The 17,007-nt window shown below is 38.0% G+C and overlaps 1 protein-coding gene across 1 annotated transcript in view; it reads right to left on the bottom strand.

Moving 5' to 3' along the window:
• Positions 1-97: 97 nt before the first annotated feature.
• arrb2b (arrestin, beta 2b) overlaps positions 98-17,007 on the bottom strand; it is a 36,076-nt gene continuing 19,166 nt past the window's right edge. The window contains exons 2-15 of the mRNA XM_079455853.1: positions 11,835-11,865; positions 11,200-11,260; positions 10,812-10,856; positions 10,163-10,359; positions 9,877-9,936; positions 9,715-9,782; positions 9,455-9,590; positions 8,725-8,809; positions 5,008-5,080; positions 3,561-3,698; positions 3,248-3,331; positions 3,083-3,159; positions 2,699-2,753; positions 98-2,613 (exon numbers count right to left, since the gene is read on the bottom strand). Of these exons, the coding sequence (XP_079311979.1) occupies positions 2,520-2,613; positions 2,699-2,753; positions 3,083-3,159; positions 3,248-3,331; positions 3,561-3,698; positions 5,008-5,080; positions 8,725-8,809; positions 9,455-9,590; positions 9,715-9,782; positions 9,877-9,936; positions 10,163-10,359; positions 10,812-10,856; positions 11,200-11,260; positions 11,835-11,865 (1,204 nt within the window). The 3' untranslated portion in view covers positions 98-2,519. The remainder of the gene's footprint in view (positions 2,614-2,698; positions 2,754-3,082; positions 3,160-3,247; positions 3,332-3,560; positions 3,699-5,007; positions 5,081-8,724; positions 8,810-9,454; positions 9,591-9,714; positions 9,783-9,876; positions 9,937-10,162; positions 10,360-10,811; positions 10,857-11,199; positions 11,261-11,834; positions 11,866-17,007) is intronic.

A 17,007-nucleotide genomic window follows, 5' to 3' on the forward strand; every position in this document is an offset into this window, starting at 1 on the left:
TGGTTTTGGGCCACAATACATAATTATCATAATTCCAAACATTTCCTAGTTTAACTAAACCATCATATTAAACAAATGTAAAGAATGAGTAGGTGTTCAAACTTTTTTGGTAGCTTTTTATTTGCTGAATATAAATTTTATTAGTGAGAATTAGCTTTAGAATCATCCTTTAAAAATGACTGACATTGGTCTTGATATTCTGTAATCTAACAAGAATCTGTGGTTTCTTTGAACTCAAATCAATATGCAAACAACGTTTACACTCTTCTGCTTAAAAATGACAACAGGCTCCATTCAAATCACAAAAGCAAATATCCATTAAAACAGTACAAGAATCTTAAAGCGGGCACCTCTAGAAGCATGCACGGCTTTCTAGCAAAGCACCCACTACAAGACAGAAAACAAGCAGAAACCACCTAATGGAGATGGCCTCTTCCATACGTCAATGTGTTTTTAAAATGAAGCACTGTATTTTGACAAAGTCAATAAATCTACATATGCAACCAATATGTAGCATATCAAACAATGCTGTTGTTATAATTTGATCACAATGATCTTTGCCACAAGATACCTTACTGATGCTGGTTTACAACTATTGCTGATGCTTTGTTTATGGAAAATTAACTAGGATTCAATGGCTTGTGCCAAAGTTTTAATCACAGCTCGGTTGCTTTATAAACAAAGTTTATAATGCTGTTTGCTAAATCACAATATTGGGTCTATACCGAATGATATACAGAATTATGGGACGGAGTATATAAGGGTTTCTTTTGTAAAAATCTAAAACTTTCAAACAGGTAGAAATGCATGTGTGTGTGAGCATTTCCATTAAATTCTGAATATCTTACAGCACATTATGCTAATCACTCCTGTACAGTACAAAGTGCAGAGGAAACTATAGCCTGAAGGCAAAACCACCATCATACTTGTAATCCAGATATTACAGCTAACTTTACTGGAAACAGATGGTCAGACTCCCAGTAACGTGCACAATAATCAGACAACTACAGTATATACACAACACATTTTCAGCAGGTTATTTTCTAGCGCTCAGAAACATTACAGCCCTGAGGGTCCTAGAAAACGTTTTTTTTTTAGAAAATCCAATGTTTATAAGCTTATGAGCTAAAGTCATAACTCATTACATTTTTATTTAAAACATTCACGAAAATCTTAAAACTGCCGATTTTGGGATTTGTGGTTTTGCAGACCTAAAAAGAAGCACCTGATGCAAGTATGCGCATTGACTTGATGGATTGGGTGCTTTAAACAAAGCAAACCTTTATTTAAGATAGCTTTTTGTCCTTCAACGGGAGCTCCATCTTGTTCACTGCAAAATGTTACCTCCCTGTACACATGTAACATAAGTCATTTAGCCAATGTTCAGTAGTAAACTATGCAGAATATCAAAGAAAAAGCTTGATCCTCGCGGTAAATTTCCTGGAAATAGTGCTATGAGACTTTAAAATAACCATCATTAAAATATATATGGCAGTCCAATGGTTACATCGATAGTTTCTGTGAACTAAAACCGTAAATGAGCATGTCATTTTTAACTAAGCTTACAAGCAACATTAGAAATTGTCACATTTTGGCAAATCAGATTTGGCAGGCACAAATAATGAAAAAGTCCATTATGTGTGACACATACAGAAATAACAGGCATGTGAAAGATATCTCAGAGTCTGTCCTGACCTCTTGTTGTATATACAAGCTAATTTTGCACTGAAGACTTGTGTATACACATTCTATAACTCAATATGTAAAATTTACAATATAAAAATCAGGTGTTCCAACGCGCTTTGCCAACTACTCTTCCGCTAAAAATGCTGCATCCTTTATTATTAGAATATTGCGTGCACTACAAGTGCACTGAAAGTGTTACTAAAAATGTTTATGATATGTATACTTTGACATAACTATAACAATAAAAGCCAATTAGCAATTATGGATGGATTGGATTACGAGTCTAAGTACGTGGAATAAAATTAACACCCTATGGTGTTTGTGAACAGTGTATGTACTGTACAATGAAATAACATGGAACATATATATATCTTCATTACATAGCTAGTAGTACCCACTCAATATATAAGTGGGAATATAATGACAAGAAATAAAAATTCAACCCTGAATCAATGGACCCCTGGCCCACCAGAAATTTTATACACTGATGTCTCGATGACCCATCTAACTTCACTTCGGCTTTTCTCCATCTGTTTCTATCCAACATACATGTATAAGCGCCAGAGCGAAGTGGATCATACGACCGCATAAACAGAGGTCAATGTACGGACCACGTCACAGATGATAAAATGGTGTGGAAGGGACACAAAAAGGAAAGAAGGAAAAGACAGAAGGCTTTGAAATATCAGTAATTGCTCCACTCCATCAGATGAGCCCCCGTGGAGCAGAGGAATGAAAGTACTGGCAGGTTGACACCTCAAATCCTGTTCCACTTCCTGTTGCTCTTCATGGTGTTGTGTGTGTGTGTGTGTTTGAGCGTGTGTGTGTGTGGGTTAGCAGAAGTGGTCATCCTCTTCATCTTTCATTCCCTTCAGCCTGAGCCTCGCAAAGTCCTCAAACACAAAGTCGTCATCCTGAGAGATGTTACTGTAAACAAAAAGAGACAAGCGTTAATGTGACGTCAATGCACGCAAGCATCTCACACTATGAAAGCAACACCTAGGCGACTGACTTTGTTTCAAACTCTATGAGGTTGGCGTCCACAGGGACGTCTGTCTCTGGCACAGCTGTGGAAGACAAAAAAGAACAGCAATAACAGTTAAAACACTTGAATCATTATGTAAGATTTGTTCGGATTAGAACAAAGATTTTAAATAGAGTTGCATTCAAAAAAACAAACAACGCGAAACAAACCCCCTCAAACAAGATATGAAACACATTTATATTAACAGAACAATACAAGGATGATATTATCATAAGTTTAAAAAATATGTTGACAGGTGACACTAATAGTTAATGAAACATGTACATAAGTAGTCCCGCCGCATTAATGCCCTTAACATCTTGCGTATAAAAGAATTATATTCTGTACAGACATAAATTAAGTCACATTTACCTGACTGTGGTCTAGAGTTGGGCTGTTCTGAGGGCTTGGGGTGCATCAGGACAAAAGGCAACTCCACAGATACATCACTAACAAGAGTCAAAGTGTTTGGATTCAGTGTAATACTATACTATACTATAAATGTATTTATTTGACTATAGAAACAGGTGTACCTACCCTCCACGAGACACCACTAGCTTCACTTTAACTCTGTAGGACACCAGGATTCCAAGGACCTCCTTATTGGAAACATCCTTCACTCTGTCAATACAGGGGAAAACACTCAACACAAAACAAAAACCAGAGTAAAGCTGTTCGCAGAGGTGTCATACACTTCAACATGAAAATCACAGCATGTGTGTTGAAGCAGTTAAAGGTTAATACACACACGGGAGCGCCTGTTAAATTTACAAGCACTATAATCTCAAACTTAAGATTTTAGTTGTTTATCTTTTCTGTGAACAAATGATGTGAGCGGAGGGCCACTTACATGGTACTGGAGGCCAAGTTGGTGTCTTCATGCTTTAGCTGTCCATCCAGAGCCAGACCTCTCTTCTCTCTGTTATTGTTCAGCGTGGGAGTGAGTGTATACACCTTGCAGAATGTGGAGCTGGGTGACACCTGGTCACTGTGGATGCCAAAAACAGCCAGCATTCAACATAACATATGTTAGAATTTCTCCAAACAAAATTGCAGTATTGCAGTAAAATGTGGGTTAAGACGACACAAACTACTTCTCAGTCAGGGTCAGAAGTGAGTGGAACATATGGTGAGGAAAAATATGAACCTTTTACTTTGATAAGCTTACGTGAATGGTTTTTAAGTATAAAGGGAAAAAACGGTCTCGTTCAAGCACACAAGCTACAGTGATGATGACTAGTTGTCTCATTCGCCTCAAAGAATCAATAAAAAAGCAATACACCCGATGAGACTATGCAAACGGTGAAGTGCAAAAATCTACGTTCTTTGTTTTTGGAAGAAAATGGGACACAGTTCTCGGTCTCATGGAGAGGTTGGAGAAAAGGTCCATTATCAGTAAGCAGGGATGGGCTCAGGGTCACAGGATTCAGAAGAACGGTTAGACACAAGACTCACCGTGAGGACTGACGGCCCACAGACTTTCTGTAAGTGTCATGGGAGTACAGAACCACGTCTGTGACCTGTAGCACTGAAAGAGAACAGGCCTTTTCCTTTTAATGGCATGACAACATCAAGGAGTAGGGACTGGACCAGTATGGGGCTCTGAGCAGTGAAACGAAGGGAGCGTCTGATGTCACATTACATGGGGATGATGCTATTGTGAGGCGACAATGCTGGCTGCAAGTGCAGACTGCCGGTAAAAGTCAATGCCAAGGTTATCAGGTCACAAACCAGTTTGCACTCTAAAAATAAAGGTGCTTAAAAGGTTCTTCACGGCGATGCCATAGAAGAACCATTTTTGGTTCCACAAAGAACCATTCAATCAAACTATATCTCTTTCTTACCATTTTATAATCTAAAGAACCTTTTTTCGCCACAAAGATCCTTTTGAGAAACAGGTTCTTCATTTGTTTAAAGTGGATCCAAAAGGTTCTTCTATGGCATCTTCTAAGCACCTTTTGTCTAAGAGTCTTACCCAAAGCTATTAAAATGGTGGAGTCTTGAGATGGGTGTTTGGAAGGGACGGCACGAAACCAGATCTCAAATTGCGTGAATGGCTAGCAAACTATTTCTAGATCTAGATGAACCAGTCAATTTCACTTATTGGACAATTATTGAGATTATCCCCCCCCCCACCTGCCTTAGGGACTGATGACAACGATAAAAGAGATAGAGGTATGTAAACCAGTATGGAAATGACAAAATGTTTATAAAAGAAGAGTGACTGAATATGAGGGAGATTGATGGAGAGCCAGAGAGAGAAAGAGAGAGTTGAAGAGGGTCAAAGGATTACTCACTCGGCCTCTACCTGAGCCACAGGACATTTGTATTGTGCAGTGCTGAACAAACAGATGTCAGCATACTGTCGCACTGTGAGGAGAAAGCAGGGATACACAATGGGGTTACCAGGAGCCTCATTTATCAACAGTGCGTGGAAAAGGTTCTATATTTTCTCCTATGAATGAAATTTAGAATGTGTCAAAGTACAAAAAAATCCATATTTATCAAACGTGCGTACATGGTTCTTACGCACACCCTTGAGTAACCGTTGTTGATAAATCCCACTAGTTCTTTAACACCATGCCCTTTCACGTTCTTTGTCATTTGCATTCGGAAATGCTCTCAATGAACCATCTATGGTGACGAAACCAACCTTTATAAATCACGTGAATGTACTCCGTGCTCTCACTAACAGATCACAGCGGTCTTTGAAAACGCATTCTTTGCGCAATGCACGTTTTGCCCAAAAACAATACGATTTTTGTTTATAGCTCATCATTTTTGTAATGATGAATCAATTTGCAAACCTCTTTTTGTTCTTTTTCAGTCTGTTTGAATGTTTTTATTTCATTTATTTTTTCATATTGTTTCATATAGTGAGATCAGCCATGACACTATAGTCTTTTGTAGCTTCTCACACCAATTATACAAATGTCTGGTTTGAACTATGAATAAAGGACACAGAAAATGTAGTGGTAGAACAGTGATACTACAAAAAGAAAGTGCCACCGTGTGTTTCCTGCCTAAGCATGCTCGGAGGTGTGCTTACATTTACACACAATTCTACATACAAGTACAAGATGAAAGCTCCCACACTTTGCGTGAAACTGTTCTTACGCACTCACTACATTTGTGCGTAGGCACTGTTGATAAATGAAGCCCCAGGACTGGGTAAAAGCATACAAAGATTAAACACACGTAATCGCATAAAGGGAGCTGACTTTGACAGAACGTCTTGAGAAATTAGGAACATGGGCCATTCCTCAATATGCGTTCTTGTCTGTACTTGTGGTCTTGTGAAACGTCATCAGTAGCACCACAAGTACTGTTCCAATTCAAAGTTCACATCTAGACAAGAATGGTTAAATCCCCGGATGTGTCCTTGATTCGCCCCTTCTTTCGAGGATGCATTGGGAGTAGGGATGGGCATTTTTGTCAATTTCTTATTTCGATCATTGATAGGTCTCAAACTGAGACCTCGAGTACTCAGGGGGGTGGGGCGGGGCTGGTGGTATCGGAAGACATTGTATGTACAAATACTAAATGATAACGCATTGTACTTGTGGTAGATTTGTGTGACAGCTTGGTGTTGCATAATTTGCGCTGAACTGTTTCTTCATTTATTTTTTCTAAGTGAAGCCAGACATCACTACGTGACTTTTTAAGCCATCTTCTCAGTTTTTCAGTTTGGACTTTGGACCGCGCTCTGGCAACGCTAACCAATCAGGGCTCAAGGTGCCGCCCAAAACGCTGATATAACCAATCAGAAAAAAAAAGTATTTTTTAACTCAGATCATCGTTTTTTGATCGATCGTCGCTGTCACGTTCGAGTACAAGAGTGATCGAGTACTGTGCCCATCCCTAATTGGGAGGTGACCCGTGTGGACTAATGACGCTATATTTCCCGACTGGCATCTGATGTCTTTTTAGTGGTTAAACATGAGATCCGATTAATCTTTGGTCTTATAAATATGCATCATATTTAATTGTATTCTTAACAAAATCAGAGCAGTCGTTGCCAGAAGCACATATTAATGTTTAAAAAATTAAAACGTCAGGAAGCACTGTTGTGTTGTCAGATTTCATTTAACTTTGTTACATTAAAATAAATAGGCTTGCATGCATTTGACTGAGTGACACATCTCTGCTGTTCCATTTCTAATATAAACGGACTGCGTCCTCCCAAGTTCAAACTCTCGAGTTGAACTTGCCAAGTCCGATCTAGCAAGGACACTAGTACGTTCTTGGAATTGAGAAACGGCCATAAATTCCTCTCTTGAACTTGAAAGGTGGTGAATGGCAAACTCAAATATGATTTTTTTAATGCCTACACAGTAAAAAATAAAAGGTGCCTCAAATATCCTGTTGTGTACTCAAGAAACCTTAAAATCCATTTTAAGTGCTTCAAAGCTCTTTCTCATAATAGGGTTATTGGTGGGGCCATAAAGTCTTGTGGAACTGATACAATTCTTGAATAACCGCATATTAAATTATGAAGTTCTGGAGTCACCTTTTGACTACACTGGGACCTCAAAGTGCTTATCGGGTTATTGAAGAAACAAAAATTCCAAAAAATGGTTATAGTAAGATATGTACACATGTAAGTGGTTCCGGGAGAATCTCTCTTGTACAAGAACGCATATAGAGGAACCCAACAATTTTTGGGGATCATTTTGATGTGTTATGAGAATAGAATAGTCCAAAGTTTGGTTTTTGGCCCCTGCTTTGTGAATACACATTTAAAAATCATGCACATGATTAGAATTGCTTAACAATATTGCTGAGCCTGAGATTAAGGCATTATTTTATATTTATAATATTTGGAGACAAAACATTTTTATGCTAGACGTAGATCCTAAGTTCACATGTATCCTCTGACATGTCTAATTGTATGAAAGTTTTTGCTGTTTTAACTGTTTATTTAGTACTACACAGTGTGACAGCGCATGTTTTAGCTTGGATGCTAACAAATCCAATGAAGCTTGTGGGGCTAAATTTAATATAGTTAAATCACAAACAATGACTGTCACTTTTAGTAAATGTAGCAATTTGTTTTTTATTTACTAATTGTTGTCATGTGTTAAATCGTTTCCCCAACCATGTCACTTAAATTGTCTGTAATTTACTTAAATTCTTTGATGCTCAACTGAAATATTGAAAATTGTAAAACAGAACTGAAAATGAGCAAAAATATTAAGTATTACATTTATTATTTTATAACACATGCGTTTGTACATTTTTTAACTCAAATTTAACACAATTGTAAATAAATTGTTCAAAGTACCTGAAATATTTATATTTAAAATTTTTAAAAGTCAAATTATGTGGCTACAGTTTTGTTGAGAGGAAAATGTAAATGAATAACAATATCACCAACACAATATTAGCTATACATGTGATTTTATGAATTTATAATTGATATGTACGATACTGACTATTCAGTGAATATTTATTCAAAGTAATTTGTTATTGTTTATAAATAAAGTGTTCGTTTTTTATTTGTACTTAATATTTCTGTCTATACAAATATTGTTAATAGCAATATAGCAGAACACACTACAGGGGTAAACGAAAAGTGAATAGGGTAAACTGTGAAAAGGGTTCCTCAGAGAACTGCCCTTCTTGAAACAGTGCCTTGAGTTTTCCCGAAGGTTCTGCCGGTGTGGCGATGTGAAGAACCCCCAAAATGTTCCTCAAAGAACCTTTAATTTTTACAGTGTAGTAACCCTGAGCTGAACAGATGATTGGAAATTCTGTTGATGACTGGAAATATCAATATATTAAACATTGCTGTCAAGTAAACAACCTATTCTGTTGATCTGAGGGGTATATATTGGGGAATGAACAAGATGAAAAGCTAAATTATTGAAGCTAGTTTATGACAAAAATTGCTTCACAAAAACAAAAGCCAACAAACAAAACGGCTAACAATCGGCTCAAACGGTCTTACTTGTAGGGTATCAAGCACTGTACTTGTAATACAATGTAATGGCAACATTTAAATGGTCACTTACCAGATATTTTAACTCGTTTGACTGTTTTGGTGGAGTTGTTGGTCACATGGACGTTCACACTGATAGGTTCACCATGGTAGTAGAGCTGAGACAGAAAATAAAATCTTATTTTGCGCTACTTTTATTTACTATATTTTAAACTATTATTTGTTTACACTGTGGCTACTTTTGGTATTTGACCTGTTACAACTTGGTTAGTATTACATCCAATGGTCTTGATCCATAAACTATAAGCATCCTGGTGGATAAGGAAGGGTTTTTCTAGACATTTCTTTTTACAAAAATACGTTTATTTGTCGAAATAAGAATTTGTCTACCTGGTATTGAAAACAATTGGTTAAGATTTTTTGTACATGCGGTTAAATAAGGAATAAAACCAATTTGTGCATCTTATACTTACTTGGATACAAGTATACAGGTGCACACATATGGTCTCATTCATATACCAAAGTGTAATTTTGAGCGCTGTTTCAGAAAACCACTTCTCGTTGTTACGAAGTATTGGTTTTAGAGAATTATTACTTTCGAGTCACCTCTCCTGTTGTTTCAAAGAACATTACAACAGCAAGTGTATTAAGTATATATGCTTCGTTTGTGGGCCTCTAATACGCAAAGACTCGCGATCCAGAGCCCAATGAGAGTATAAACACGCTTTAATAAAATTAACAAATTAATACATAAAAAAAGTGCAGTACAGAGAATCTGTCTGCAGGTGGATGCATGTTCGCACCTCTTTATCAAGCGAGGCCTCAAGGTGAAGCGAGCGATCAGACATAAGGAAGCTGCGTGTGGTCTCCACCATTGGCTGAGGACCAGGCTTCTCCGGCGCATACTGCACCTTCCGAATGACCAACCGCACAGAGTTCCTGTAAGAAAGAGCACAGTTAGACACAACTTTAATGGTCAATTGCGCCATCATTGCACATTTTGTCACTGCGTTAATAAAACTAAATACAGTATACGATAATGTTTTTTTTAGAGATACTTTACCGTTTGTGAGTCTTCTCATCCACAGTTTTGGCACAGAATGCCCTGACTTCAAAGTCTACACCACATGCCTATAGATCAAAAGACAGATAAATGACCACAAATGCAAGACTCAAGAAAATAAGAAAGGTTCTTTTTTATGTTACTGTGCAAGTGTGTCATTACTTTTCCTGTGTCCTCTGGGCCTGGCTGTAGAGTGACTGAGCACGGAAGGTTCTGTGGAATCTATTAAAAGATCAAATAACATTTGCCAACCAAACCTAGCACAAAAAATCTGCAATTCTAATGTCATCCATAGATTAATATAGATGACAGAGGCTCACAAAAAGTCCCTAAAATTATTTTATTAGTTTTAGTCAATTTGACTGTCTATGGTAGTAATATTCAGCAGATTTCTCCATAAAGTTCTTCACATAAAGTAATTGATATTTATTCAAATATGAAGAGTCACCGTGAAGTTGAAAGGGTAAGCGCTCTGTCCAAGCTTCTTCAGCAGTCTCTCCTGCAGACGACTGAGCGGTTTACGTTCCTCGGGCAAAGGGGGAAATGCCTGGAAACTGGAAATGAAGAGATCTTTTCGGAAGGACAGGCCCAGAACATCCAGATCCTCACGGCCATAACGGAAGGCACATGTCAGGGTCACAAACACTGGTGCGGGAAGACATAGAGTAGAGGAGATGGGAAAATAAGTGATATGTACAGTATATAATCATTTTTGTCAAGAGTGACAAACAGCTCTACACACTGCAGCAGACATGACACAAAAAGCTATTAAACAGTCTCGTGAATGTTTTTTTTAGATTCCCAATGTGTCATGACAGCAACAAGCAACAGTATTTTTGCCACACTAAGAGAAAATGCTGCTCCTTATGTACAGTATGCTAACAAAAAAAAACAGAGATGTGAAGTCAAGAATTTGTATTATATGACAAATACCAAAAGGAAAAAAATATGCTGGGGAGAATTGATTTTATTTATGCCACAGTGTTTGTAAATCACTCCTCACTGGAACATAATTGCTATGTTAGCTTGGGACACAATGCAAACAAGCTGTGAAGTTATTTTAAGATTGTTTTAAGATGTTTACTCCGTTCTCTTACCTTTTCTGTCTTTAAGGTATTCTGGTTCGATCAAGAGTACCCCATCTAAAGTCAGACAAAATACAGCGAGTGAGAAAACTCACTCCACCATGACTATGAAAGGCCATTATAGTTTCATTAAAACAAATTGCCATTATAAGCATTAAATCCATTAAAATTTCCACAATGATTTAGATTGTTTTAGCAGGTTATTACCAATAACGTGGTTAAAGTTACACCACTATACAAACAAATGTCATGATGAGAGAAACATTTGTATGTCACATGTGATCGGCTGCCATACAACAACTGATGTTTCTGAGCCCCAGAAAAGTTAACTGGTTCAAGCTAAAAAACTACAGGACTCCCACGAGATTACCGTATCAGTAGGAACTCCCATTTGACTTACCCACAGGGTCCACTTGATCTAGATGATCCACAAAGTCCCTCTTCCCCAAGTATACTGTGAGCTAAAGAGGAAAATTAGAAACATCTTTGGAAAACAGCACAAGTTTGAACTCGCTACACAAAGACCCTTGAGATAAAGCATTGCAGCTCCACGACCGAGGAACCCACATAAAATGACACACACAAACAATTTAACAAACAGCCCGAAGGCATGCCACGCTGACCCCTAGTTGATCCATTCCCTTCCTAAAGAAAATCAGGCGGCGTGATCTCACAACTCACATCTTTCACATGCAAAACGATCTCCATTACAGAAAGAGACGAGATAACGGAGGATAGCAGAAACACGGTTGAAATAGCAATCAGAAGGGAAACAATGTTGGACTGTGCTGATAAAGAACTGAATACAGCCAAAGGAAGATCAGAAGAATGCCCAACCCCACCAACAAACAAATCTGAAAGAAGGAAATCTACTAAACAGTTTTTTTTTGAGTATTTGGCAGAAAAAGAGAGACAGAGAAATGGAGAGATAGTAAATGAGAGAGGAGAGAGAGACAGAAACAGGAAGGTAGAGGGTCCACAGAGACCACTTAAAAACCCACCTTCCACGTTGGAACACACTCTGGGGAATCTTACCTTGCAGTTAGGGCTGGACTTCTTGAAGACTCTGTAATGAATGAAAGACAGAACAACATTAAAAACTTGCTCCATGCTGTAGTGTCAAATGCATCAAAAATAGGGTTTACTGCAAATGTAATACTATGCACTGTGTAGATTAAATATGACTTCAAGTGTCTTTTCGTTCACCTTAAAGGGATAGTTCATCTCAAATGTCAAACCTGTGTGACTTTCTTCTGCACACCACAAAAGACGATATTTTGAAGAACGTAGGAAACCAAACAACATTTGCCCATTTACTTCCATCGAAATGAACACAAAAAAAATAGTTGGGTTCCACAGGAGAGAACCCCTTTGAACTATCCCTTAAAGGGAATTCAAAGATCTAGTCAAGCTACGAAAAACAAAAACCAGTGACCACTTGTGGTCAACCAACGTAACTGCTCAAGGTTACATGTGCAAATTCGCAATTCTCATAAGAGCCTGTGTGAATCTGCCTGGGAGTGAGAAAGATGGAAAGGAAGAGAGGAAGGACGGACACGGGCAGTTTTTCGTCATTTTCTTTTGTCATGTCTAAGCAAACAGAGAGGAGATGAACAAAAGAAAAAAAGAGAAAGGGAGAAGGAGAAAGAAAGAACAAAAATGTTAAATGGATCAACGCAGCTGAACAGAGGGAGAGAATGACAAAGAGAGTCAGAGAGCACACAAAAGTGTGGGAGAGTGACTGTAGGTGCCTGTGATTCATCTAAACGCAGGAAAATATGAAACAGACAGATATGGAACAAGAACAAGAACAAGGTGTTAAGCCACAATAAGAGCAAAAGAGTAAAGTGAGATTGACATTAGTCAGGGTACATGATGGCAACTGTAATTTAGACTAACAAAAATGAAAAGGCACAAGGGATCTCTTCGATGAGGTGTCATCATACAGGTTTAGATTTCAATAAAAATATCGTTACAATGTATACCAGAGGACCATCTATACCACACCACACCAGCCTTTCATTTAGTAATGTTTGAAAGTAACATAAAATATGTTGTGTATTTATTTTATTTTCAGGAAAATACAATGAACCACCCATATCCGAGTCAAATGGGACTATGACTGCAGTCCACGTGATCTTTCTCTGGTCAGACACGAGAGGTCAAAGTGTTACGCGTCACCATAGCAATTATTTGCATTATTTTGAATTCATTTAGGCCAGGGTTATAGACGTTGTGTGTTCATTTGTGAATGAAACCAGGTGCACACACATGAAAATGTCCTGCAAGTTCATTTCAAACCAAGTGAACTTGGCATTTGTAAATACAGTGCTTAGCATTTTAATCTAATAGTATCAAATACGGCAGCCATGTTTGTAAACCCTCCGGGCAGTTTTTTCAGTCGTAGCAAGACCACAGTCCCATCTACTTGAATGACGGAAGACAGATTTCTGAAATCGCTAAAAATCACAATAGCATATTTCCGACAATAATTAAACCTGACATCAACTGGACCATAATTGTTGTTTCTTAAGCTTAAAATGAGGCTAAATGCCTTTTTTAAGGTCGCCTCAGCTACAGGTTGGCAAACGCCTCCTAAGATTCTATGTAGACCCCAACCACAGAGAATTGGCTCATTCAGATTAGTTCTTTTAAGTGGAAGGCGGGACTTCCTTCGCTAGAGGAGCCATACAGAGTGTTGCATTCCGTCCCCATTCAGATTAATGGCACTTGGCAGCGATGTCAATATATATATATTACACCGTGTAACAAATTGCTCTTTCGCTCAACGGTTTTTATAGATGTTGTACAAATCTGTGGTGCTTATTATTGTGGTCAATAGTAAATTGCAAACAAACAAAAGCAGTTCCAATTTTCACATATTTAAAAAAAGGTTTTCAATGTTCAATGCCAGAAAATTCCCCGAAATTTCTGTAGCACAGGGAAGGTAGATGAAGCGATGATGGGTGACTATGTCTGGAGCTTCGTTTTTGAGAACAGTATTAGTCATAAAATACAAAGAGGTTCAAATGTATACTTCTAACTCCGAAACTTTAAAATGAATATGTAAAAACAGTGTAACATCATATCCATATTCGGGTCTGAAGTCATTATGCATGCTCAAAGCCTAATGTGACTGCACCACAGGAGTGCAGAAAGAAGCGGGAAAAGGAAGAGTAAAACTTAAATCTCAGCAGGAGCTGACAACGCACGCCCGTCAAGAGTGGCTCTGTCAGCAGCGCCTGAACCATCAGCACAGGAAAATGGAAACAAAACACACCCCACGTCCCAAATGACGCATACACTAACCACGCCAAACAATACGCGGGTTACTTTATGTAGGGAAGCACTAGGGTCCGTCACTTGTCTAGAGGGTCCATTCCAAACTAAAGAAGCTCACAAAGGGACGTGTGTGCATTTATGCATGCATGTTTATGTTCCTGTGACTTGTACGGCGTGTATGGGTGAAATCCAATTGTGGGCGGGTCTGTGATGATGTCATGTACGCAGGCAGCACAAGAAAGCAAACTGTCCCCCCCTACGCTGAGAGGAGTGGCGTCCCATTGCTCCATCCGTTTCAAATGACAGAGAAATAACAGCATGTCCTCTCCCTCTCCCTCTCTTTTTCCATTCTTTCCAAATTCTCGCTCTAAATCACTTTCTCAGTTCACTATGTAGTCACCCCATCCCACTCTAAACCTTTGTTCCCATTCTTTACTTTCCCTTTTCGCTCTCTCTCCTTTAAAAAACTATTTCGGCATGATTGGCTAAAATATCTATGGATTTTGAGACTAGACAAAAAAAGCAAAATCAAGTCCACATTAGTATTGGAACTCAAACTATTGTAAAACAAATTAATAATAATTATTCATAGAACAGTATAAGGAACAATATAACTTTATCGAATAAGCGTTTATTGTGCAGCTCATTGTTATTAACACATTTGTGTTGTGTCTGGGTTAAAATTACTGTGATGCTGGCCTCTTGAATCTTTTTGCTTTAATATATTGTATATAAATAAAGCAATAAGACACAAGGGACTGTGCATTACACACTAATGGTGATTTTCCACTGCATAACACTGCGCAGTACAGCTAACGTTTGTTCCACTGGGTACCTGATACTTTGTTTAAGCATCACCTCGGTTGAGGTTCCAAGCATACTGTGACGTATTTACACACAGATCCCCGATTGGACAGAGAGAATCAATACCAGCGTCTTGATTCATTTTAATAAGTAATATTGGCATTTCGTTATATGCTTCGTGATTTAAATATAGAGACTGAGACCCTTAATGCAATGCTAAATGCTACATTAGCTTACCCTTGTGCGCCGTCGAGCAAACCAAATGATCGTTGTCTGCTCTTTGCAGTAAGATTTCCCAAACTCTCTGGTATTTTTAGTACTATTTAATTTTGCTGCCATCCACAATCGATATGCTCCATCCATATACACACACGTGTGTGTGTGTACGTCTGGTGACAGAAAGACTGCTGGACTGTGGTGACTGTTGACCCCATCTACTTCTTTTATAAATACCAATTGTCTTATTCAATTTGCGCTTAAAGAAAACCAAACAACACAAAACCACTTCCTAATGAAGAGAAAAAACTCACAAAAAAAGAGACTGCTCACTTGAGTTCATTTCCAACAGAACCACAGAAGTGTGAATCTAATATCCTTTATACAAAGGCTACTACACACACAGTATAAATTAACTAACCAGAGCGTTCCAGTAATCTAATCTAATGTGTCAATTCATTTTTATAAAAAATCTTTACGTTTCACATTTCAAAAGACAATTCAAACTTTGACATTTATCAGATGATGTGGACACAATAACAAGGAATTTTTGTGTGTTCATTCCGCACTATTTTTAAAGTGCCAAAACAGATATGTCAGCCAAATGTGTGCTCTCTTATAAATGGATATATTTTATTAATATTAAATGAACCACAAACAAGGGTAAGCTGCAAAACTCCTATAGTATAAATACATTCACACCTCCGCCTATGTGGCCTTCTGTTAGCTTGCATATGCATGCATCTGTTAAAACCACATGACATGTAAAGATGCTCAGACATGCAACCTAGCACACTGCATTAAAAATAGACGTGCGCACACATGACGTGCCTAATAATCTCTTAACCAAACCTCTAGCACAAAGGGTTAATTAAAAGATGTGTTTGAACGCTATGATCTAGCTTTTTATCCACTTAATCCCAGTTAAGCTGCACACTTGCCTAAATATCCTGCATTTTAGTTACCATGGCAGCCCAATGAGCTTTCTCGTGTCGCCATGACAACAAAATGAGGCATAAAGTTCAAGACGGTGCACACGGAGTGCATAGCATGCATTTGTTGAGAAAGAGAGAGAGCAAAAGAAAGCAACCACAAACTCTAGAGAATAACATCATCAGTGTGAATGTGGAAGTGAATAACAGCTAATTTTATGACTGCAAATGTCATAAAAATTAAATAAATAACAATGTCCACGGAGAAAGAACTGATGCATGTTTTATTATGTTTAAGCAATGCAAATAACAAGATAAAACCGATACTGTATTATTAAGTAAATTAAACAAACTTTAAGCAAAACATTAATTTTCTGATTTCATGGACGTTGTATACTTACTTTCGAGCTGAATATTTGAGTTAAAACACACATTGCTCACATCTCAAACTTGCATGATGATCCATATTGGATTGATGCAAACAGTATCCTAGTGACCGACTTAAACCATTTACAAACACAGCAAAGTAACGTTCACAAATATATACAAGGCCATGTATCTATGCTCTGCAGGAATGCAAATATAAGTAATTGTGTACACAAGCACGCATCCACACACACTTATGCATCAGGAATACTTCCTCTTCCCCCCATTCAAATGAAAATGCAAAAGACACGGTCACATAATACTTTTTTTACAAAAACAGAAAACCCTTACCTGCACTGACCCTTCATTTTCCAGTTCAAATTCTAATACAATGCTCACGAAAGCATGGTATAAAAATCCAATCTCTGGAATTACCTTCCAACAAAATCACAGTCCAGGACGGTATAGTATTGATGACATCACACAACAAGGTCCTTACATATCGGACAATGGAGTCGGTCGCAGCATGAGGCAGGCACTCATACACGCATACATTCACAGAATAGACAAACTCGACCAGACACCTTCATTAATGCCAAGGACTTCAA

The sequence above is a fragment of the Barbatula barbatula genome, assembly GCF_947034865.1.
Source record: "Barbatula barbatula genome assembly, chromosome: 1".
Lineage (NCBI taxonomy): Eukaryota > Metazoa > Chordata > Actinopteri > Cypriniformes > Nemacheilidae > Barbatula > Barbatula barbatula.